Below are 23,289 nucleotides of genomic sequence, written 5' to 3' on the forward strand. Positions count from 1 at the left end.
CGTCAAAGCAACTTTCGTTATGTCGAGATAACGACAAAACAACTTATGTCATGTCGAGATAACGACAAAACAACTTTCGTTATGTCGAGATAACGACAAAACAACTTTCGTTATGTCGCGATAACGACAAAACAACTTTCGTTATGTCGAGATCACGACAAAACAACTTTCGTTATGTCGAGATAACGACAAAACAACTTTCGTTATGTCGAGATCACGACGACAAAACTTTCGTTATGTCGAGATCACGAGAAAATTAAGTCGTGATAACGACAAAACAACTTTCGTTATGTCGAGATAACGACAAAACAACTTTCGTTATGTCGAGATAACGACAAAACAACTTTCGTTATGTCGAGATAACGACAAAACAACTTTCGTTATGTCGAGATAACGAGAAAATTAAGTCGTGATAACGTCAAAACAACTTTCGTTATGTCGAGATAACGACAAAACAACTTTCGTTATGTCGAGATAACGACAAAACAACTTTCGTTATGTCGAGATCACGACAAAACAACTTTCGTTATGTCGAGATCACGAGAAAATTAAGTCATGATAACGACAAAACAACTTTCGTTATGTCGAGATAACGACAAAACAACTTTCGTTATGTAGAGATCACGACAAAACAACTTTCGTTATGTCGAGATAACGACAAAACAACTTTCGTTATGTCGAGATAACGACAAAACAACTTTCGTTATGTCGAGATAACGACAAAACAACTTTCGTTATGTCGAGATAACGAGAAAATTAAGTCGTGATAACGTCAAAACAACTTTCGTTATGTCGAGATAACGACAAAACAACTTTCGTTATGTCGAGATAACGACAAAACAACTTTCGTTATGTCGAGATCACGACAAAACAACTTTCGTTATGTCGAGATCACGAGAAAATTAAGTCATGATAACGACAAAACAACTTTCGTTATGTCGAGATAACGACAAAACAACTTTCGTTATGTCGAGATCACGACAAAACAACTTTCGTTATGTCGAGATCACGAGATAATTAAGTCGTGACAACGTCAAAGCAACTTTCGTTATGTCGAGATAACGACAAAACAACTTTCGTTATGTCGAGATAACGACAAAACAACTTTCGTTATGTCGAGATAACGAGAAAATTAAGTCGTGATAACGTCAAAACAACTTTCGTTATGTCGAGATAACGACAAAACAACTTTCGTTATGTCGAGATAACGACAAAACAACTTTCGTTATGTCGAGATCACGACAAAACAACTTTCGTTATGTCGAGATCACGAGAAAATTAAGTCATGATAACGACAAAACAACTTTCGTTATGTCGAGATCACGACAAAACAACTTTCGTTATGTCGAGATCACGAGATAATTAAGTCGTGATAACGTCAAAGCAACTTTCGTTATGTCGAGATAACGACAAAACAACTTATGTCATGTCGAGATAACGACAAAACAACTTTCGTTATGTCGAGATAACGACAAAACAACTTTCGTTATGTCGCGATAACGACAAAACAACTTTCGTTATGTCGAGATCACGACAAAACAACTTTCGTTATGTCGAGATAACGACAAAACAACTTTCGTTATGTCGAGATCACGACGACAAAACTTTCGTTATGTCGAGATCACGAGAAAATTAAGTCATGATAACGACAAAACAACTTTCGTTATGTCGAGATCACGAGAAAATTAAGTCATGATAACGACAAAACAACTTTCGTTATGTAGAGATCACGAGAAAATTAAGTCGTGATAACAACAAAACAAGACAGAAAAATTATAATGCATGGCCGCTTAGAACTTCCGTAGTTTAGCTATCACTATCTGTCCCTTTTCAAAGTCACTCTTTTTGCTTGCCCATTTACCCAGATAGAAACTCGTGCTGAATCCATTAGCTAGAATAATCTGAGATTTAATTGCGATCTTGAATCAATTAGTAGTTATTACTCCACCACATGCACATAGTTTGAATGTGTGGTTCAAACGGCGGAGGTATGACCGTATAACTATGGTTCACATCGTATTATGAAGAGTTCTGTCATTGTACTTGCGAAAAACGTACCCCTGCGTAGTGAATATATCTTTCTGGAACAGCTGTGTTGATGGTTTGATGTGGCACAGAATTTGGAAATTGCCTCATAGATATTTAAACAAAACAATAGCAAAGTAAAAGAAATTTACAAATATTACCCCAGTAACTATTTCCTTGTAAACAGATTTAACTGCGATATTGACATGTGTTGTACATTTTGTGGTCTTCAATCATTTTTTTTCCCAACCGTTTTGAAGTTCAGTCAGTTTTTGGTTAGATTTCTGCTCGTTCGTTAAAGATCACATTATGCGCAGCTTTCAAATATGTTTTGAAAATATTATATTTGTTTTTTTCATTTACGACATTCCATAAGTAATATTTGATTAATCTGTTACTCGCAAAGTTTAGTATACATAAATGCAAGTATTTCTAATTTTGAAATCAGAAATCTATTTGTAATCTGATAAACAAAGCTTTGTATTTTATTATATTTAGCTTTATTATATTGTAAACATTTCCATGTTTTTATTTTTTTAACATTTCATTGTAATTGTGTATCTTATATATACACATGCATATATAGATATACACACACAGTGGTGTGAAAAAGTGTTGGCCCCCTTCCTGATTTTTTTTTTTTTTTTTTTTTTTTTTTTTTTTTTGCATGTTTGTCACATGTTAATGTTTCAGATCATCAAACACATTTAAATATCAAAGATAACACAAGTAAGCACAAAATTCAGTTTTTGAATGAAGGTTTTTATTATAAAGGGAAAACAAATCCAAACCCACATGGCCCTGTGTGAAAAAGTGCTTGCCCCCTAAACCTAATAACTGGTTGGGCCACCCTTAGCAGCAACAACTGCAATCAAGCGTTTGTGATAACGTGCAATGAGTCTGTTACAGCGCTGTGGAGGAATTTTGGCCACTCATCTTGGCAGAATTGTTGTAATTCAGCCACATTGGAGGGCTTTCGAGCAGGAACCGCCTTTTTAAGGTCATGCCACAGCATCTCAGTAGGATTCAGGTCAGGACTTTGACTAGGCCACTCCAAAGTCTTCATTTTGTTTTTCTTCAGCCATTCAGAGGTGGATTTGCTGGTGTGTTTTGGATCATTGTCCTGCTGCAGAACCCAAGTTTGCTTCAGCTTGAGGTCACGAACAGATGGCCGGACATTGTCCATTGGATTTTGTTTTCCCTTAATTTAAAAACTGCATGTTGTGTTTACTTGTGTTATCTTTGATATTTAAATTTGTTTGATGATCTGAAACATTAACATGTGACAAACTTGCAAAAAAAAAAAAAAAAACAGGAAGGGCGCCAACACTTTTTCACACCACTGTATATATATATATTTACATACACATACATATATATACACACACACACATGATCTACAGATGCATCTCAGAAAATTAGAATATAGTGAAAAATTTCATTATTTGTAACATTTCAAAAAGTGAAACTTTCATATATTTTAGATTCATTACATGTAAAGTAAAACATTTCAAAAGTTTTTTTGTTTTCATTTTTATGATTAGAGCTTACAGCTCATAAAGTCAAAATAAGTATCTCAAAATATTAGAATATTTACATTTGAGTTTCAATTAATGGCCATCCCTACAGTATAAATTCCGGGTATCTCTTGTTCTTTGAAACCACAATAATGGAGAAGACTGCTGACTTGGCAATGATCCATAAGACGAACATTGACGCCCTCCACAAAGGGTAAGTCACAGAGGGTCATTACTGAAAGGGGTGGCTGTCAAGGAGTGCTGTATCAAAGCATATTAAATGCAAAGTTGACTCGAAGGAAGAAATTGTGTAGTAAAATATGCACAAGCAACAGGGATGACTGCAAGCTTGAGAATACTGTCAAGCAAAGCTGATTCAAACACTTGTGAGAGCTTCACAAGGAGTGAACTGAAGTCAGTGCATCAAGAGTCACCACGCTCAGACGTCTTCAGGAAAAGGGCTACCAAGCCATTTTTCGTTAATTTAGTCACTGTATTGAATAAATACCGGGGGTTATGTTTGTTTTCGTCTAGAAGAGACGAAAAGTAATCAGATCTAGCAGTTTTTAATGCCTTTCTGTAGGATAGGGTACTTTCCCGCCAAGCTATACGAAATACCTCTAGTTTTGTTTTCCTCCAGCTGCGCTCCATTTTCCAGGCTGCTCTCTTTACGGTGCGAGTGTGCTCATTATACCACGGAGTCAGACTGTTTTCTCTGATCTTCCTTAAGCGTAAAGGAGCAACTGTATCTAAAGTGCTAGAAAAGAGAGAGTCCATGGTTTCTGTTACATCAAGTTTTTCTGCACTGATATGCTGAGGAATTGAGATAAATTCAGAATTTCAACCCCACTAACATCAATTCCATGTGACAGTATTAAATCTAGAGTATGATTTCGACAATGAGTAGGTCATGAAACGTGTTGTCTAACCCCAATAGAGTTCAGAATGTCTATGAATGCTGATCCTAATGCATCTTTTTCATTATCGGCATGAATATTAATATCGCCAACAATTAAGACTTTATCTGCAGCCAGTACTAACTCAGATAGAAATCAGCAAATTCTTTAATAAAGTCTGTATGGTGCCCTGGTGGCCTGTATACAGTAGCCAGTACAAACATCACAGGGGATTTATCACTAACACGTGTTTCTCTAGGTAATGTTATACGCAGCACCATAACTTCAAACGAGAGCCTGCGCTCTGAGAAATACTGAGAATATTGCTATAAATTGTAGCAACACCTCCCCCTTTACCTTTTGGACGTGGCTCATTTTTATAGCAGTAATCTTGGGGGTAGACTCATTTAAAGTAATGTATTCATCTGATTTTAGCCATGTTTCTGTCAAACAGAGCAAATCTAGGTTATGATCATTGATCAAATCATTTACAAAAAGTGCTTTTGTAGAAAGGGACCTGATATTCAGTAAGCCAAGCTTTATCAATTGTTTCTCTGTATTGTAAACATTTTTTTATTTGTTGAATTAAATTGTTACTCTTAATTTGTTTTGGACGTTTTCTGTATTTTCTAGTTCGGGGAATAGACACAGTCTCTATAGTGTGATCCCAGCCAACATTTCCACGTGGGCCCCATGTGGGTTTTTGATGGGCTATCACTTGGGCCCTGCATGGACAACCCAAATGGGACCCATACAATTTTGTCCATCGACTCCACTTGGGCCCATGTGTGTTACATTTACATTTATGCATTTAGCAGACCCTTTTATCCAAAGGGACTTACATTGCATTCAAGTTACAGTTTTTACATTTGATCAGTGTTAGCCCATAGGGGCACATGATGGGTCCACTATAGTGGGCTCTAGGTGGGGCCCATGTAGATTTTCATTATATGGGCCCACATGGGTCCCAAATGGGCCCTAATAATTGGGGCCAAGGTGGGCCACATACAGGACCCTTATGGGGCCCAAATGGGTGACCACACTGAACACACAAATGGCCCATATATGGGTCTATTGTTGGACCACAGTGGGTGAGAACTGGGCCCCATTTATATTTCTTTATCAATTCCTCTGGATAAAGTTTATGTGCTAAAATGCAAAATCATCAAAAATCAAAAAAGGCATGCGTGGTTATAATTAAGCCGTTCCCTAAGTGACAAAACTGTCACTTAAAGGGATAGTTATTACTAAAGGTAATATGAACAAGTTAAAGGGGACACTATTCAGTTAAGAAATGTAATTATGTGCTAGGAGCCTACATTATAATGCAAGACAGTTTGATTTCAAAAGAGTGTATAACCGTAAAATGTGTCAAATTAAAAGTTTATTATAGAAATGAATACTTTAATTTAGCAAGGATGCTTTAAATTGATCAAAAGTGATGATAAAGACAATTATAATGTTACAAAAGTTTTCTATTTCCGATAAATGCTGTTCTTGAACTTTTCATTCATCAAAGAAACCTGATCAAAAATTCTACTCTCCTGTTTTCAACATAATAATAATAATAATAATAATAATAAATGTTTCTTGAGCAGCAAATCAGAATATTAGAATGATTTCTGATTTCTGTGACACTGAAGACTGGAGTAATGATGCTGAAAGCTTTGAAATCCCAGGAATAAATTAGATTTAAAAATACATTCAAATATAAAGCAGTTATTTTAAATAGTAAAAAAAGGAAAAATCACAATATTACTGCTTTTGCTGTCACTACAATCATATATACATGCAGTTCGCCGACAATTCAGGAATTTCGGTCAAATACATGCTTATTTCACTGCTTATAAAGATTCAATATGCTTCGCATGATCGTTCATATCTAGCCTATAAATACACTACTTTAGCGACCAGATAAAGGGATGTAGTTGTTGTGAGAATGGTTGTCCCCTCCACCATGTTTAAAGTTTATGACCCGCCCAACTCAGAAACTCTGGTATCAAAATTATTTCAGAATTTCCCAGTAGTAAATAATAAAAATGAAATTATTCCTAAAGAAATTATTCCTAAAAACACATGAAATACTTCAAATTGAATCAATTTATTCAATTGTTAAGGTAACATAGTTACCCATAATTGCATAAAAATAAATCAACTGCAAAAAAAAAAAAAAAAAAAATTTGTAACTATAGATATAGCGTAATATAGTTTTACGCTATAAATTATCTTTTTCACGATATTCTCATTTATTGAGATGCACCTGTATATAAATATAACTTTCAGACGTGATGTAAAGATGATCCTCCGGCCCGGTAGGTGACGCAGGTCGTCAATGCGGCTGTCAGAGCATCAAGGCTTCTTCAGTCTGTGTCTGTGGTTGTGGACGGGAAGTGCGGCGTGTGCGTGCATTTGAGCGGAGAAAAATAATGATGCGTTCAAAACGCGAATCAAAAAGTCTAACATTTGTAGTCTTTGCGGGAGGTGTGTGCGTCTGCTGTGTGTAAATATTGTGCGCTTTGTCTGGAGAGGCAGAAGACGGAGAATTGTGGTTCATCTCCAGCCTCTCAACTGCTACTGCAAAACAAAACAGCCTCTTATAATAAAGATGCACAGGATGAGCCATAAGCGCGATAAATGATCAGTTTGCAGGGCATCTACCAGGTAATGTGCATGTTGTGTGAGGGATCTTTTATGCTCTTTCTAGGGTTTATGTGGTTTTCTAAGCCGGTTCAACAAAATAATATGATTTTATTATTTATCATTTTGTTATCAGTGTAGTTGACATTATTATACTTTATCTAAAATGTTTTTAAAGAATAGTAATTATTTTATTATTAATATCCATGCAGTTTTATGGCCATATTAATTAAAAATATATTGTAGCATGACTGCATAGAATATATGTACTCTAAAAAATCAGCAACATAAAATAACTATTGTCTAAGAGCTAAAGATATATAAATAACCTAAGAGTGTGATGTTCTTTGTTCTGTTCTGTATCGTCTGCCCCTAAAGGCCTGTTCACAAAAACACAATTTTTATGCATTTTTTTTTTTTCCTGTTCTGATCGAAGAAAAAAATGTCAGACAGGCTGAATGAAAGTGCAGATTCATTCTCTTACAGTAGGTGGCACTTATAGAAAAGCATAAATACAGCAGTTTACCAAATTAACATCAGTTAAACAAAGCAACTCTGCTTTGTAATTTTATTATTGAAGTGTGAAGTCGGAAGTAAAAGCAGTGGTCGCACTAGACTTGGCATGAAAACATTTTTTTTTTTTTAAAACATAGATTTGCATAAAATACATATGTAATATACTTCACTTGATGCAATGATGCAATCCTGCTGATTTAAAGTTTGTGTTCTCAAGAGGCAACTGCAGTCTTCTATAATATTATGTGAGCTGTGCTTCATACATCGCTACACTATTGAGAATGGACAATATCCACAAAATTTCGCAAATGTGACCCCACCTTAACCTGGAAAATAAAGTAAATCAAACAGCATGTTACAAGAAACTAGAATCTTATTTGGTGGCCAGTTGTCTTTGCAGTGCAATGGAAAAGTGATTACACTTATTACAGAATGTTTCTTATTTAGGGTTTAAATTAGGATTTTAGCATATTCGTATTACAGACGCAAATTTTAACTTGATTTGGGATTCTTATCATATCTTATCTCTAGCTAGGAAATCTTAAATTGCTTCATCAAGTTCGACAATCCACTCTCAGGTCTGTTACTAAGCAGCCAACAACTGCACAAAATGAATAAAAAACGGCGAGCTTTTAATTTCAGTAAATTCAAACTTTGATAAGTTCGATAAAAAAGGCAAAGCCGATACTATTTGGAAAGTTTTCACCTTCACTCGCTCTCGAAGACAAAGACAGGGAGTGGCCAAGAGTTGGCGAAAATGTGTCTGCGATGTCCGGCATTAACCTTACAGCCGAGTCTGTGAAGAAAAAAATAGTTGGACAGCGCAATTGTAAGCATTTTTTTCTGTTAGCTTTCAAGTAATTTTGAAGTTAGTACAGCTGTGAGGTTGCCCTAAAGTTAAGACAGTTTTTAGGATTTTAGGTTTCTGTAATACCCCTTTCCTATCCGTAGCTAAGAAAAGATAACGCACTTAGGAAACGCTGTTCTGTAATAGCTTTTGTCCTAAATGTGGTCCTAACTGAAATTACCATGGTTACCAAACAGATAGGACCTTTCTGTAATACACTCCCAAAACACATCTCTTTAAATAAAAATCTGTGGCACTGACAGTGTGCAAATGCTCATAACGATCTGAACGTATTAACAGCCATTCATTGAAATTCAAATGTTTATTGCACCAAACAACCTTCTTGGTGTGAACAGGCCTTAAGGTTCCAGGCATTTTAGCCTCGTTCAGACTGTCATCCCAAATCCGATTTTGTGCCTATCCGGATGGAATCTGATTTGAATAACTGACTTTCCACACAGCGCTCCATAGCGCTCTTTCGTTTTCACGGAATGTACATTGGCTTCTATGCCGTTGCGTTGTTATGACTACGCTAAAAGTAACAGTAACAGCAATGCAGTTTGCAATAAAGATGTTGTCTCATAGATATATATACGTAGATGCCTCATTAGCGACTGTTTCTATGGGCTGCTATACGTAAGCCGTCCGCCATATTGTAGTGGTCAACTTGATGTCATTCACCATAGTAATCACTGAATATTCAAAAGATGCCACAATCCTGCTCAGCTGATGGTCTGCGAACCCAACGGCTCTGTGCGAACCAACAGTATGGTGAATGACGTCAAGTTGACTTTTCCAAGATGGCAGCCGCATCTACGTGCCTGGAGCGGTCGAATAGGGCATCTATATGTTGTCTTGCGACATGATAACATGTTGCGATTGCAGTTGCGCTGTATTATTATATTTCGTCTTGTGAGGCAGCGGAAAAAACACAGGAAGCTGGAATGTGCGGCTTTATTCCGTGCTGCCGTCTCCGCTACTTTCAAAACTCAAAGAGGTACGTGTACTAGCAGTATAATGTGTTTTTCCAAACAAAGTGGATTTCATGTAGTTCGTTGCCGTTCAGATTATTTAAATATGATCGTATTTCAGTCGGATTTGCACAAAAGGATTTGGGCTGACAGTCTGAACGAGGTTTTTAATCAAGGCTTGTTTTCAATTTCCTTTTGTCCCTCAGTGACATCATGAATTTGGTCCGTCTTGTGTGTCGTCACAAGACAGCCCTGGTACTCTGTGTTTTCTTCCTATTCGGCGTTGTCCTTTTGTTCCTCGCCAAATGTACATCTGAGACACTGAAGCCAGCCGAGTCCCCAGGTGTGGCGCCACGGGCCGAGTCACATCAGAAGCAGCCGGCAGGACCTCCTCACGCCAAAGAGCTCTCCACATTCCTGGTCGTTCTCATCACCACGGGGCCAAAGTACACGGAGCGTCGCAGTATCATCCGGAGCACCTGGCTGACCAAACGCGATCCTGAGGTGCTCTACTGGTTTGTCATCGGCACCGAGGGTTTACCTCCAGAAGACCTCCAGAACCTCGGAACCGAGCAGATCCGTCACCATGACCTCCTCCTGCTCCCTGACCTCCGGGATTCATACGAGAACCTCACGCAGAAACTGCTTCATATGTACTCCTGGTTGGACCAAAACGTGGACTTTAAATTTGTTCTGAAGGCCGACGATGACACCTTCACCCGCTTGGATCTCCTCAAAGAGGAGTTGAAGACCAAGGAGCCCAGCCGACTCTACTGGGGCTTCTTCTCCGGCCGCGGGAGAGTGAAAACAGCCGGGAAATGGAAAGAAAGTGCCTGGGAACTGTGCGACTACTACTTACCTTACGCTCTGGGTGGAGGCTACGTGCTTTCGTCCGACCTCGTGCACTACGTACGTCTCAACGTGGGGTTTCTAAAGACCTGGCAGAGTGAGGACGTGTCCTTGGGCGCCTGGTTGGCTCCTGTGGACGTGAAGCGGGTTCACGATCCGCGCTTTGACACGGAGTACAAGTCGCGCGGCTGCAGCAATAAGTACCTAGTCACTCACAAGCAGAGTTTAGAGGACATGTTGGAGAAGCATCAGACACTACAGCGAGATGGGCGTCTGTGCAAAGAGGAAGTCAAACTGAGGCTGTCCTACATTTACGACTGGAGCGTCCCGCCTTCTCAGTGTTGCCAGCGGAAGGATGGCATCCCCTGACTCTTTGACACCCGTGATCATGTGCATTTTTTCCACTTGCTATTTATTTATTTATTATCAGTGTCGTGTGTCAAGCCGAAACGGCATTTCTTAACCTTTTGAAAAGGCGTTTTAAATTAGAAATGTGGGAGATGATGTTACCGATAAGATGCTCTTTTTGAGCTCAAGATGTTTTTCCCTTATCAGGCTGATTTGAAGTAGAGTCAGCTTGTACGGAGAGCCTGGAGGATTCTGGGTGAAGCGAGATATTTCTGCTGTATTCTCCGCATACACCTTCTGTACTTGATGTCCACTCCATCTTATCGTTCATTTATAATCCTGAGATGTTTAGAGCGTATCTGTTTAATAAATAAATTTACATGGATAAGAAAAGGAATGTGCCAGACTAGCAGTTTATTAACATGAAAGAAACTTGAAGATAAATGTTCATAAACCTAAGTATTTTGACAATTGTGATAGAGAACCTGAGATGGTTTTCTTTGTGAGTTTTGCTCACAAATTTGCCATATAATGATAAAGCGGTCTTGAAGATTAGAGGACTTGGCTGCCAGGTTTGGCAGTATTTCTAGTATTTCATGTGTTGTGACTGAGTTGTAAATAATGTACCTCAAATTTTATTAAATGTTTTTGTTCTGTTTTACACCAGATCAGTCTCATTGTATGATTTTTTTTAACGAGTAGTTAAATTAAAACAATGTATTAGATTGTGATCATATTTACCTTTGTACGGTGAAATTCTGTGGGAAAAGTGCATCAATCTCAGTCAAAACTGGCGCAATGTGTAATTCTGCATGAGATCTCACATTGGATTCATGTTTGTTAAACTTTGGACATCCAAATTCGCCATGTTAAACCATGTAAAGCTACTTTAGTTTGAAGTGACTGTGCATCATTACACTATTTATAAATGGACAGTGGATTTTCACCTAGGTTTTGCTAAAGTGACCACACATGAAATCACAAAAAAGTCCATGTGAACCATAAATTGTGACCATCTTCAGTATTGAGACGTATTTCTGAGTGAAACAGTACACTGAATAGCAGACAAGCTTGATTTCTGGTGCATTTTATCACGATCTCTTGCTCACAGCATGACTAGCTGGGGGGGGGAACTCATTTAAAAGTTTTTGGGCCCTGGATGGTGATACAAAAAGTCATTTGCTCACTTTAAAAGCCATTTCAGATTTGGTTGCAGTGAGAGAGAGCGCAACACAAAATTGACTGAATCATATTGATGGTAATGATTCCCTCAGAACAAAACGCAGTTCTTTGAGAAAATGGATCTCTGTTGTATTCGTAGTTTTTCTGTTGGTTCAGTAGCTTGTGATGGTGATGTGTCTCAGATTGTCCCGCACTCGAACAAACTCTGGCATGTTTTGTAGGTCCTCTCTGCGTCTCAGCTCTTCCTGCTCATACTGTAAGGAAAGAATCACAGGTCCAATGAGTCTCCAAAATACCAACAATACAGAATTTAAATCTCTTTTTTTGTTTTTCACAGGGTTAATGGTACATAAGATTTTTTTTATGTTATTTATTTCTTATTTGTTGTTGTTCTAGTCCTCAAGTCAGCAGTCTTTGCTTGAAATACAAAGTTTTGGCACGAAACTCTAGATGGCGCAGTCCGATAGATCGAACTCAATATGACATAATGACATTATCACATGACAGCCGATTGGTTCTCTCCTGCATCGGTAGCCAATGAGCTCGCTGCTCAACATTCAAATATTTGGTAGTGCTTGTTGTAGCAGTAGCAGCGCACTTCAGAAACCCTCCACCTTCCCCAGCTCCACCTTTATAGATCTGCTATGGGGTGATCATGTGTGCTGTGGGGGGCTATTCCAATATTCCTTGCATGCTCACAGCAGCATGTTGTGGATGTATTGGCAGTAGCAGCAGCATAGCAAATCACATTAACATTGTCATGTATATTACCATGCCAGTCCCTCCGAGAGTTGTCATGACAGAACTGACGTCATGCGTGAACCCGTGAACACGTACCGCCAGGAGTCTCTGGCGTCTCTTGTGCAGCTCTTGCTCGAGGTCAGACGGCGGATGTGAAGCTTGTTCTCTTTCTCTGTGCTGTTCCAGTCTCCTCTGTTCCAGCACCCGCTTCAGCTCTGGCTTCTCTTCAGGCAGGAGACCCCTGCAAACACAGTTTCAATGAGACCTCATGTGTTTATTAGCAAAAAACAGATACTGATTCTAGTGATTCATGCAATATTGTAGAAATTCATTTCCTGAAAAGTTTGAACGTATTTATCTCTCCCTTGATTGAGTTTACACTATTATTAGAATTATAAAATATTTAATATAATTTTACAAAATATGGTAAATGTAAATGTTAAGAAACAACAACTTAAAGCCTAATGTTAATGTCATCTATTATCACAAAAAAACCTTTCTAGGCAAGTACCAAATGTGACCCTGGACCACAAAAGCAGTCTTAAGTCGCTGGGGTATATTTGTAGCAATAGCCAAAAATACATTGTATGGGTCAAAATTATAGATTTTTCTTTTATGCCAAAAATCATTAGGATGTTAAGTAAAGATCATGTTCCATTAAGATAGTTGGTAAATTTCCTACCATGAATATATCAAAACTTCATTTCTGAATAGTAATATGCATTGCTTAGAACTTAATTTGAACAACTTTAAAGGTGATTTTCTCAATATTTAGATTTTTTTTGCACCCTCAGATTCCAGATTTTCGAAATAATTGCATCTCAGCCAAATATTGTCCGATCATAACAAACCATACTGCAATGGAACGCGTATTTATTCAGCTTTCAAATGCTGAATAAATCTCAATTTCAAAAAATTGACCCTTATGACTTGTTTTGTGGTCCAGGGTCACAAATATGAGTGTCAAAAGTATTTTTAATACAAGTTCATTTGTATTTAACGTTATCAGAGTTTAAAAACATTGTTAATTATTTATTATAATGCTTTTATTTCCACGGTTATTCAAACAGACACAAAACTCCGGCGTCTCAGCGATGACTCATCTGAACATCTCTGATTGGCTATTGCATTCAAAAGCTCAGCAGAAACGTGTGTGATTGGTTATAATGCTCAACGCCGTAAAAAGAAGTACGATGCAACATGAGCAGATTTAAATGTCGCAATCGACACTTTTCATTTTCACTTTATTCGCGACAGCCGTAATAGTTATAGTTTAATTGTGCAAGGGGAAATTTGTCCAATTTGGTGGCATGTTTGCTCTAAGTCCTCGTTAATTTCAGAACCGAGGCCAGTGCGCAAACAACAGGCGCACTAGAAAGATTCATCCTTTTTTTTTTAAAGAGTTGAGTGCTAACAATTTGTTCTTGTTTAAACTACAGAGTTGTGGGTATCCCTTAATTCCCTCACATAAGCACTTCACAAAGTGGGTGTCTATTGTTGCTGCCATCTTCAGTAGTTTATTTTTCTTGTTCTGTGTCCTCCGTTTCTTTTCCAAACTTTAATCAAAAACCCAAACTGAAGTACACTGTGGGCTTATAATGATTTAATGTCGTCAAACGTGATTTTTAGGAGTTCACACACACTCAATAAGAGTTTGTTTTCTGTGTGTGTGCCCTGTAGATCCCCTTTCCCAGAGCTCAGGAAAGTCTGTTGTGATTCTGTTCAGACGGCAGATGCTCTGATCCCTGTGAATTGGCCTTAACTCATCCACACATAATTGAAAGCACAGCCTCAGCACACACCAAATCTCAGAAGCGCCCTGTTTTGTATGAGTCAACTGTAATAATCTGCTAATTTCTCCATGACGACTCGGAGAGTTATCAAGCCATCCGAGAAACCGTCTGGTGCTGGAAATGAACATGAGGAGCTGTTGTCATTTCTAGCTCACCATCTGTGGCTGACTAGCAGTTCACGATGTAAACCTCTACGACTAGAAGACTCCAAAACAGGGTTGAACAGTTTCTTCGGCCGGATGAGATCGTCCTGGCCTTCTTCAGTAGACTGCTGAGATGCAGTAGAAGCACAGCTGGAGCTTTCTGATGGATGGAGAAGCATGTAAAAATTTATTGGTACTTACTAGTGTTGTCAAACGATTAATCGCGATTAATCGCATCCAAAATAAGAGTTTTTGTTCACATAATATGTGTGTATTGTGTATATTTATTATGTATATATTTAAGAAAAATGTTGTTTATACATTAAATATATTTATATATAATATAAAATATATACCATATGTGTTTGTATTTATATATGCATAATAAACTTACACAGTACATACATATATTGTGTAAACAAAAACTTTTATTTTGGATGCGATTAATCGCGATTAATTGTTTGAGCACTTGTTCTTAAACAAAAATGTTTTTAAGAAAATCATAAAGGGCTGGAAAAAAATACCTGTTTTCTGATTCTTCTGTCCCATTCTTTGTGAACTAACCTTGTAGAAAAAATAGCTATATTTATATTTGTTTATTTTTATCGAATCTTATTTATTTACTAACATCATAAATACAAAGTAGACAGACAACAACAACAAGAATAGTAAAAAAAAAGCCTTATTATCATAAATAAATGTCATTCAGGGGTGTTATATAACAATATAATATACAATTTTTGAATAAATAATTTAATGTCATAATTAAAACATTTTAAACAATAACAATGTTTCGACTATTGTTAATAACAGTATCAATATTATCATTATGAATATATTTGTTAATTATTTTTAAATAATTTTAACAAATTATCTAATTTAAGGCATGAAATGCTAGCCATGTGAAATAATTATTCTAATATTCCAGTCACAAATTCACATGATTTAAAATGACAAAAAATTAATTTCTGAGAAAACTTGCAGTATGAAATCTGTAAGCAGGTTAAATCTTACCTGTGTTTTGTAATATAGCAGCATACTGAAGCACAGGTCTGTCAGCAGGAGGTGCACGGTGCGCTTCTCAAGCACACAAACACAGTTTTAAATTCAAAGCTGGCTGCTCCACAGCTTGAGGCAGCGAATGGCATCAGATTACCTACGTAATACACCTCAGGATGATGCCCATTGCCCAACAGATGGTGGATTACATACAGATTCAATCCCACTTAGAAGCGACCTGCTTTGTTGCTTACTAAAATGCAGCCACTGAGACCTGTTCTCTTAATATACAAGCATAAATGTGTTTATAGGGAATTTGTTTAGCATTTGAACAAGATTCATAGATTCTTCTAATGGTCCACGTGGTATTTTATGATAACAGAAGAACAGCTTTACCATTAATGGTTTAAGAAAGCATGACAGAGTCGAGGACACTAATAGCTTACTGTGGCACTGCATTAGGACGTACACACAAAAGCAAAACATGCCAACACAGCGGCTGCCAAGTACTGTCAGACGACAGCGGAGCACACCTTCTGGTCCCTTTCTCCTGCCAAGTACATTGTCATTGAGAGACCCTGCCAGGATCTGCAGGATGCTATTAGAGACGGGGGGAGAGTCTCACTGTGGGTGTCAGTCGCATTTAATATTAAAGGATCTTTAAATCATTTGAGGATAGAAAGCAAGGTTTGCTGCACTAAATTATGTTTGAATCATCAGACACACCTGACAGTGTGTTACAAATGTCTCTTTGTTTGTACAGAGATAACAATACATGAACATAAATATTTAAAAATATTATTATCAAACATATAATAAAATATAACATTATTATTAATAATAATATACTATATATATATATATATATATATATATATATATATTACATATTTTTATTTTATTACCATTATTATTATTATATAATATACATATATACAATGTTATATATATATATATATATATATATATATATTAGTGCTCTAAAGTGATTAATCACACTTTTTTTTACATAACGTGTGTATACTGTGTATATAAAGACAAACACATGCATGTATATATTTAAGAAAAATATGTAGTTTATATATTAAATATATTTATATATGATATAAAATATAAGAATTAAATATATAAATGTAAATATTTTCAAAATATATACTGATATACTGTATGTTTGCGTATTTATATATACATAATAAATATAAACAGTATATGCACATATATTATGTAAACAAAATCTTTTATTTTGGATGTGATTAATGGCTTGACAGCACTAATATATATATTATATACACACAGTGTTTCCCCTGCCATTATCCCCTTGAAGGTCAAGTTTTATTTTCTCTATAGCGCCAGATCACAACAGAAGTCATTTAAAGTTACATTTCCTATAGAACGGATGTATACCTTGTGCTTTTATTAAACAAACTAAAGGTTATTTGTCTTATTTACACGACGGCATATTTCTGTCTCTACATTACACTTGCGCTCTGTAACGAATACTATTTTCATTGCTATGAAGACATTTTAAAAATTCATAAAAAGATCAAATCAAATTGTTTTCTGCAAACTTAATAATTGCATCCCAAAATCAATACAAATGCTATTTATTACCTTACTCTTGCGATACAGTGAGGTAATAAAGAGCATTTGTTTTGATGCAACCCCCCCCCCCCCAAGCCATAAACCTAGGAGAAACACTGATATATATATATATGTGTGTGTGTGTGTGTGTGTGTGTGTGTAAATGTGACATTTTGATTTAATAATATATTATTATTGTTATTATTATTATTATTATTATCATAATCGATTATTAGTCATAATAATTTTATATAATTAATAATATATATAGAATTTTATAAAAAAACATAATATCTAAAATATATTTTATTATGATTATTGATAATAATCATAATACATAATAATGTATATGTATTAGTAGTATGTAGATTACACATATTTTGATTTCTCTAAAGCTACCGACTGTAAAAACACAACTATAAGCGAAGGCTTTTAATCTGTAAGGTGATTTCCCATAATTCCGCGGTACCGGAAGCCTGTGCTGTCTATGCGGAACTGATGAAGAGAGTAAATAAAATACCGCTGGCAACTTGCGCTTCTTCTCAACACGGGATTTGAAAGCTGCGATAATGACCAACGGTATGTTAATAAAGACGCGTGTTACGATGTGAACTGTACAGGAAGTCTCTGTGGAGAGATAGAGATGAATGCTGTCACTCAGATGTGTGTGTGTGTAGTGTTTGTGTATGTAGTGTGTGTGTGTGTGTGGTGTGTGAGAGTGTGTGTGTGTGTATATGTGTGTAGTGTTTGTGTGTAGTGTTTGTGTATGTAGTGTGTGTGTGTGTTGTGTTGTGTTTGTGTGTGTTGTGTTTGTGTGTGTGTGTGTGTGTTGTGTGAGAGAGTGTGTGTATATGTGTTGTGTGTGTGTGTGAGAGTGTCTGGGTGTTGTGTGTGTGTGAGAGTGTGTGTGTGTTGTGTGTGTTGTGTGTGTGTGTGAGGACGTGGCTCATTATGGAGCCGCAGCTGGTTTAATCTTTATCTCGACATCACTGCAAGCTTTCATTAAGACACGCGCATGATATAACAATGGCATCTGAATCAAACTGCTTTTACAAATACTGTCAACAGATCTCTGTGAACATCACACATCCACCGGAGCAGCTGTTACATTTACATCCAAATTACTGTCAAATATATACGTTATGCAGTTAAAATATTATTGGTCATGCCTGTCCCTTTTGCTTAGGCATTTATTAACATTGTTTAGAATCAGCATCACATTTTATGTTATTAGTTTATGGTAAAGCTATTTTCCGACTATGCATATGCAATGCAAAATTTGTACATTTATTTTTTCTTTGAGTGTAGCAAACTTACTGTATTCACCTTGCAAGCAGTGCATGTTGCTACAAACATTATGTTGAGGATTCTGGATGGCTTTTAAAAAATACAATGATAAATGATTTTTAACATGAGTTGGTTAGTAAATTTAGTTTTAAAACTGTTGTGGTCATCATATAAATTGTAAAAATAAATAAATTATATTCAGTTGTTATTATTATAAAACAAATGACTAAAGAAGCGACTTAAAATGACAATGGAAGCAATCAAAATCAACAAAAGAGCAATATGCAAGTGCTATGACAGTCTCCGTTAGCCTAATGCAGTAAATACACACACACACACACACACACACACACACACACACACAACACACACGCACACACACACATATTCATTCAACATTTAAACTATTTTAAACACAGCTTGCACAGTCAAAAGATTTTAAAAGAAGCTTCTTGCTCACCAGGACTGCATTATTTGATCAAAATACACTAAGTATAACATTGATAAGGAGAATAAATGTTTTTTGAGCAGAAACTCAGCATATTAGAATGATTTCTGAAGGATCGTGTGGCACTGAAGACTGGAGCAATGATGCTGAAAATTCAGCTTTGATCACAGGAATAAACTACATATCGAAATGTATTTTTTAATATATATATATATATATATGTATGTGTGTGTGTGTGTGTGTGTATGTGTATATATATGTGTGTGTGTGTAGATATACAGGTGCATCTCAAAAAATTTGAATATCGTGAAAAAGTAAATTTTATTTGTAACTTATTTCAAAAAATTAAACTTTCATTTCATATATTCTAGATTCATTACATGTCAAGTAAAACATTTCAAAAGATTTTTTCGTATATATATATATATGGGTAGTTGACACATCAATATGTCCTATGGTGTGACGAAAACAAACAAAAAAACTCTTACATTGAAGATGAACCTCTCTCATGCTATTTGTAATTCTAAGAGTGGAGATACATTTTTCTCATGTTGTTTGTATGTTAAGTTTTTTTTTGCCATCACACCAATTTTTATTTGTCAAGTAGAGAGTGAGAGAGTATTTATTTTAAATAGATTATCTAAAGCGACTTGGAAATAAGAAAAAGTAACGGAAACTAAAAGTTAACACTCTGTAAATACTCTATACACACACATTTAAGAAAATACAGAAATTAAAATTGACAAATGCATACAACGACATTTCAATAGTAAACATATAAATGAAAAAAATAAAATATAAAGCGATACTTATATCCTTTGCCGGTGTCCTAGCCCGGTGGAGTCGTACGGTAGAGTCGATGGTCTTTACACTCTTTACTTTTAGTCAATTTCAATTTTTGAGCATAAACATTAGAAATCTGCATTAAAAATATTTAGTGTTTCCCAAAGTCAACATACCTAAAAAGTTTTAGTTGAAGTAAAATTGAATTGAAAACACATTTTAAGCTGCTTGTAACCGAGGGTTAATGGTGTGCTCTTCATTCACAGTGTACTCTTTCGATGGCATTCTTGTATTCGGGCTTCTTTTCATTTGCACGTGTGCTTACCTGAAGAAGGTCCCTCGTCTGAACAGCTGGCTCTTGTCTGAGAAGAAGGGTGTCTGGGGAGTCTTTTACAAAGGTTAGCGCTCTGTTGGAGCTGTATTGAAGATCATTATGCTGCTGTGAGTTTTCACGCGCTCTGTGTTTTCTCTTTTGTCTGCAGCTGCAGTGATAGGCTCACGGCTCCACATCGCTGTGGCGGCGTCCTGTATGTGTATGGGGTTTTACCTGATCTTTCTGAAATGACCCGGATGAATCAGTCTCTTTGGACACTGGACTGAACGCCAATAGAAATGAGTGCTGGCGAGTATCGCCGGCTGCTGGAGAAGATGCACCGAGAGCCGACTCCACCTGCGGTTTAGCACCGATTTCCATTTTTGTAAATGATTAACTTAAGATTAGATATCGGGGTAAATTCGGTCTTAGATCAGGGCTAAACAGTAACTGAAGCACCTACTTATGTATTCAAACTTCACATCTTTTTCTTGTGTTGTTCTCTCACACATGCACACTTTTTGCTTGGGCTTAGAGGGATACTGTAAAGTATGTTATCTTGAATTTTTTTTGAATATAAGTTGTTTTAATAAAAATGCCATTTACTGAGCGCTTCAGTATTTTAGGTTTTGGCATTATGAATGGCTTATGTCATTATTCAGATTACCCCTAATGTTTATAATAAACATACAAGACATATTGTTTGCAGCATGGAAAAATTCACTAAAGTTTTCCATAGACTTCATGGACATTTCATGTTAAAATAGGCAAACGAGTAATGCTATTAGATCGAAACAAAAACTGTGCAACATTATTTTTTGATACCACATATGTGCTGTAATATTATAATGTATGTAAAGCAACCCCTATTGACCCACATCATGTGATTTCTTTCTAAAGACGTGTCTGTTTGATAAATACACTGCTAACCTGGCTCACATAAAACATATGGACATGCTTTCATATTATATGTGGATAAAAATTCAAATTGCACTTTTAGTTTGATCTTAAATATACTTGTATGAGGGTTTCAGCTTGCTAACTGTTTATTAACCATGCAAAATTCAGTTTTTCAAGCCAAGCTAAGTGTATGGACTCCTTTTTCTTGTGTTGATTACACAAATGTGTACATGCCAAGATGTTCTTTTGTATTTATGCATTCAAATATATATCCTAAAGCATATCTGAACCCATCATCGACTCTTCATGTGCAAAAGTCAACAATTTAAGTAAAACGTTTTGTTTAGCCTGTAAATGTACACAGTAATGCTCTAAAACTGCTCTATAGAAAATGATAACTGTTGGGTGTTCATACTTGTAAACATGTGGAACATAATAAATATTTGATATAAAATCCTATGCAACACGATACTGTGTGGGAAGACGTTTCTTGTGTGTGTGTGTTACATACAAAACTCATGAAAGCCAAGGAACTAATTTTCATAAATATATGACACAAATAAAACATAAGTACTTAACTAGTATAAGTCAAGAAAAACAAGATTAAAGCACCAAATAATTCTCCAAAGATTTGTATTATTATGTTTGTTGCAAGGTTTTTTTGCATTTACACGTGTTTGCCCAGCAGATGTCCTCAGAGAAGCAATGAAATCAAAGGCCGAGAATCAGCGCGTGGTTTTTGCAGATTTGGTGTGTGGTTCTGGTGTTTGAGTGTCAGGTTTCAGAAACTGTGTGAAAGTAAAGCTTTAGTGTGCAAGCAGTTGAAAAAAGTGTAATATTCATTAATCATAATAAACATAAGTTATCGCTCTCGCGAGGTTTGGGGCGAAGTCCCGAGAGTTGCCCTTGTGCAGTGACGTCACACGCGTTCGTCAGAGGAGAACCTGTAAAAGGGAGAAAAAAAAAAAGAGAAAGCAATCCGTACAAGAAGAAATCTCACGCTTCTTTGGCACCCAGCGACTCCTCGAGGAGCAGAGCTGGAGTTTGTGCACGATCTTCGGCGCTCGCGCACATGCATTTGGCTGGCTCGTGAACGCGGAGCTTGCGCTTTTGTTTAGTTATTTTTTGTTTGTTTATATCAAGCACCGAGATCAAGAGAGCAGCACAGAAGTTTCCACTCCTCTACAGGAATGTCCCAGAAGGAGAGACCGACTTTCTATCGGCAGGAGCTCAATAAGACCATATGGGAGGTGCCGGAGCGCTACCAGAACTTGTCTCCCGTGGGTTCTGGAGCTTATGGATCCGTTTGGTAAATATCAATAACGTTACTGGATGTCGTGCCTAAAGCTCTTGCATAACTAGATCTGGCCTCGGGCCTCTCGCATGTGATGCACAGCGTGTTTTCCAGGTCTGTCTGTAGAAAGTCATGTTGCAAGTTGAGCCAGAACATACTCTTTTGCAAAAGAAAGGTCTTGCACCAGCACCATTGATATTAATATTAATATTGCATATCTTATTTGTGAATGCCCGTGTTTTAAAAGTGACATGCGTACTTGAAAACATATTTGGGCTCACTTTGCATGAGTCAAATGAGCAGGAAATGAACCTGGATTTTGGAGTCTGTCAGAATCTAGTGAACTGCCTTCTTGTTTTTAGGCGCATGGAGCATTTCGGGCATCATTTGTGCGTTTTATGATGCCAGATTTTCTAGCTAGCGATGGGTTAATTATAACAATAACATATTTCTAGGATTTATTGTTTTGGTAATTATTCTATATTTAAAAAAAAGCAATAGAATAATTAAAGTTGTGAATAAAAGTTATCACACATTTAATATAGTCAATAAAGGAGCTGTGGTTTAAAATGAATATAAATGAATAATAAAATACGTTATTTCCTTAAAGCAAAAAATAAATAAACAATTAACTTAGCTGTGGATATAAGTTGTTAAATATTTAATATAAAAAGAAAATAATTTATAGAAGACGTGTGTGTTTGTATTTATTGTGTAAAAGGCAATAAAATTGTAAAAATGATTCAAACTAAATATAAATAATCAAACTTATGGTATAAATGAAAATCATACATAAAATAATGTATAACTTATTGTAATCAAATATAAGTACTTTGCTAAATTGTATAAATTAATAATATAACAATAATGATATTTAAATAAAGTAGTAATTGGTTGCTGTTGTGTAAAAAGGCAATAAATATTAAAGTAAAAATATATATAAACCATCTAATATAAAAAGACAGTCATGCATGAAAATAATCTAATTAGTGTTGTCAAACGATTAATCGCATCCAGAATAAGAGTTTTCGATTAATTGCTTGACAGCACTATCTGTAATAAAATGTAGTAATGAAAATGGATAAAGCACATGTATAAATGAGTTAAGAAAAAATATATCAGAAATCTCTAGTTTAGACTCCAAAAAAAGCATGAGAAAATATTGGCTTGGTCAAAAGATTGAACGAGGCCTGAGTGAAGTCCGAGTTGATTGCAGTGA

The 23,289-nt window shown here is 36.2% G+C and overlaps 4 protein-coding genes across 8 annotated transcripts in view; 3 read left to right on the plus strand and 1 right to left on the minus strand.

Annotated features, from left to right (window-relative positions):
- The first annotated feature begins 6,800 nt into the window (after nucleotides 1–6,800).
- On the plus strand, nucleotides 6,801–11,272 carry LOC306856870 (beta-1,3-galactosyltransferase 6-like). Of its 2 annotated transcripts, XM_079396395.1 has the most exons (3): nucleotides 6,801–7,099; nucleotides 9,360–9,435; nucleotides 9,616–11,272. In XM_079396395.1, the coding sequence occupies exons 2-3, from the start codon at nucleotides 9,383–9,385 to the stop codon at nucleotides 10,625–10,627; spliced, it is 1,065 nt and encodes a 354-aa protein (XP_079252521.1). In that variant the 5' UTR covers nucleotides 6,801–7,099; nucleotides 9,360–9,382; the 3' UTR covers nucleotides 10,628–11,272. The 2 variants fall into 2 exon arrangements, with proteins under 2 accessions (XP_079252521.1, XP_079252522.1); XM_079396396.1 differs by lacking the exon at nucleotides 9,360–9,435 and having other exon boundaries at nucleotides 6,806–7,099.
- LOC306856871 (protein FAM107B) lies at nucleotides 11,001–15,614 on the minus strand. 2 transcript variants are annotated; one of them, XM_079396398.1, is made up of 5 exons: nucleotides 15,480–15,614; nucleotides 14,990–15,029; nucleotides 14,478–14,625; nucleotides 12,626–12,770; nucleotides 11,001–12,042 (listed from the first exon to the last, which is right to left on the minus strand). In XM_079396398.1, the coding sequence occupies exons 1-5, from the start codon at nucleotides 15,501–15,503 to the stop codon at nucleotides 11,941–11,943; spliced, it is 459 nt and encodes a 152-aa protein (XP_079252524.1). In that variant the 5' UTR covers nucleotides 15,504–15,614; the 3' UTR covers nucleotides 11,001–11,940. The 2 variants fall into 2 exon arrangements, with proteins under 2 accessions (XP_079252524.1, XP_079252523.1); XM_079396397.1 differs by having other exon boundaries at nucleotides 12,560–12,770; nucleotides 15,480–15,611.
- A 1,893-nt stretch (nucleotides 15,615–17,507) lies between these two features.
- LOC306856872 (protein kish-B-like) lies at nucleotides 17,508–21,256 on the plus strand. The gene is made up of 3 exons (XM_079396399.1): nucleotides 17,508–17,624; nucleotides 19,830–19,961; nucleotides 20,046–21,256. The coding sequence occupies exons 1-3, from the start codon at nucleotides 17,615–17,617 to the stop codon at nucleotides 20,126–20,128; spliced, it is 225 nt and encodes a 74-aa protein (XP_079252525.1). The 5' UTR covers nucleotides 17,508–17,614; the 3' UTR covers nucleotides 20,129–21,256.
- Nucleotides 21,257–21,673: 417 nt separating this feature from the next.
- Nucleotides 21,674–23,289, plus strand: part of LOC306856928 (mitogen-activated protein kinase 14B-like) — a 33,188-nt gene continuing 31,572 nt past the window's right edge. The window contains exon 1 of one of the 3 annotated variants that reach the window (XM_079396485.1): nucleotides 21,674–22,085. In XM_079396485.1, the coding sequence (XP_079252611.1) occupies nucleotides 21,967–22,085 (119 nt within the window). In that variant the 5' untranslated portion in view covers nucleotides 21,674–21,966. The remainder of the gene's footprint in view (nucleotides 22,086–23,289) is intronic. The other 2 variants (XM_079396484.1, XR_013783049.1) reach the window with 2 other exon arrangements.

This window comes from Barbus barbus (assembly GCF_936440315.1).
Source record: "Barbus barbus genome assembly, chromosome: 37".
Lineage (NCBI taxonomy): Eukaryota > Metazoa > Chordata > Actinopteri > Cypriniformes > Cyprinidae > Barbus > Barbus barbus.

Bases quoted from the DNA above. Each gene is read 5' to 3' on its own strand.
- LOC306856870 (XM_079396395.1), top strand. From the start codon at position 9,383: ATGTGCGGCTTTATTCCGTGCTGCCGTCTCCGCTACTTTCAAAACTCA. The intron at 9,436-9,615 runs GTACGTGTACTA...TTTGTCCCTCAG, and splicing joins TACTTTCAAAACTCAAAGAG to TGACATCATGAATTTGGTCC.
- LOC306856871 (XM_079396397.1), bottom strand. From the start codon at position 15,503: ATGCTGCTATATTACAAAACACAG. The intron at 15,030-15,479 runs GTAAGATTTAAC...TTTTTCTACAAG, and splicing joins TGCTATATTACAAAACACAG to GTTAGTTCACAAAGAATGGG. The intron at 14,626-14,989 runs GTATTTTTTTCC...TCCATCCATCAG, and splicing joins ACAGAAGAATCAGAAAACAG to AAAGCTCCAGCTGTGCTTCT.
- LOC306856872 (XM_079396399.1), top strand. The intron at 19,962-20,045 runs GTTAGCGCTCTG...TTTTGTCTGCAG, and splicing joins CTGGGGAGTCTTTTACAAAG to CTGCAGTGATAGGCTCACGG.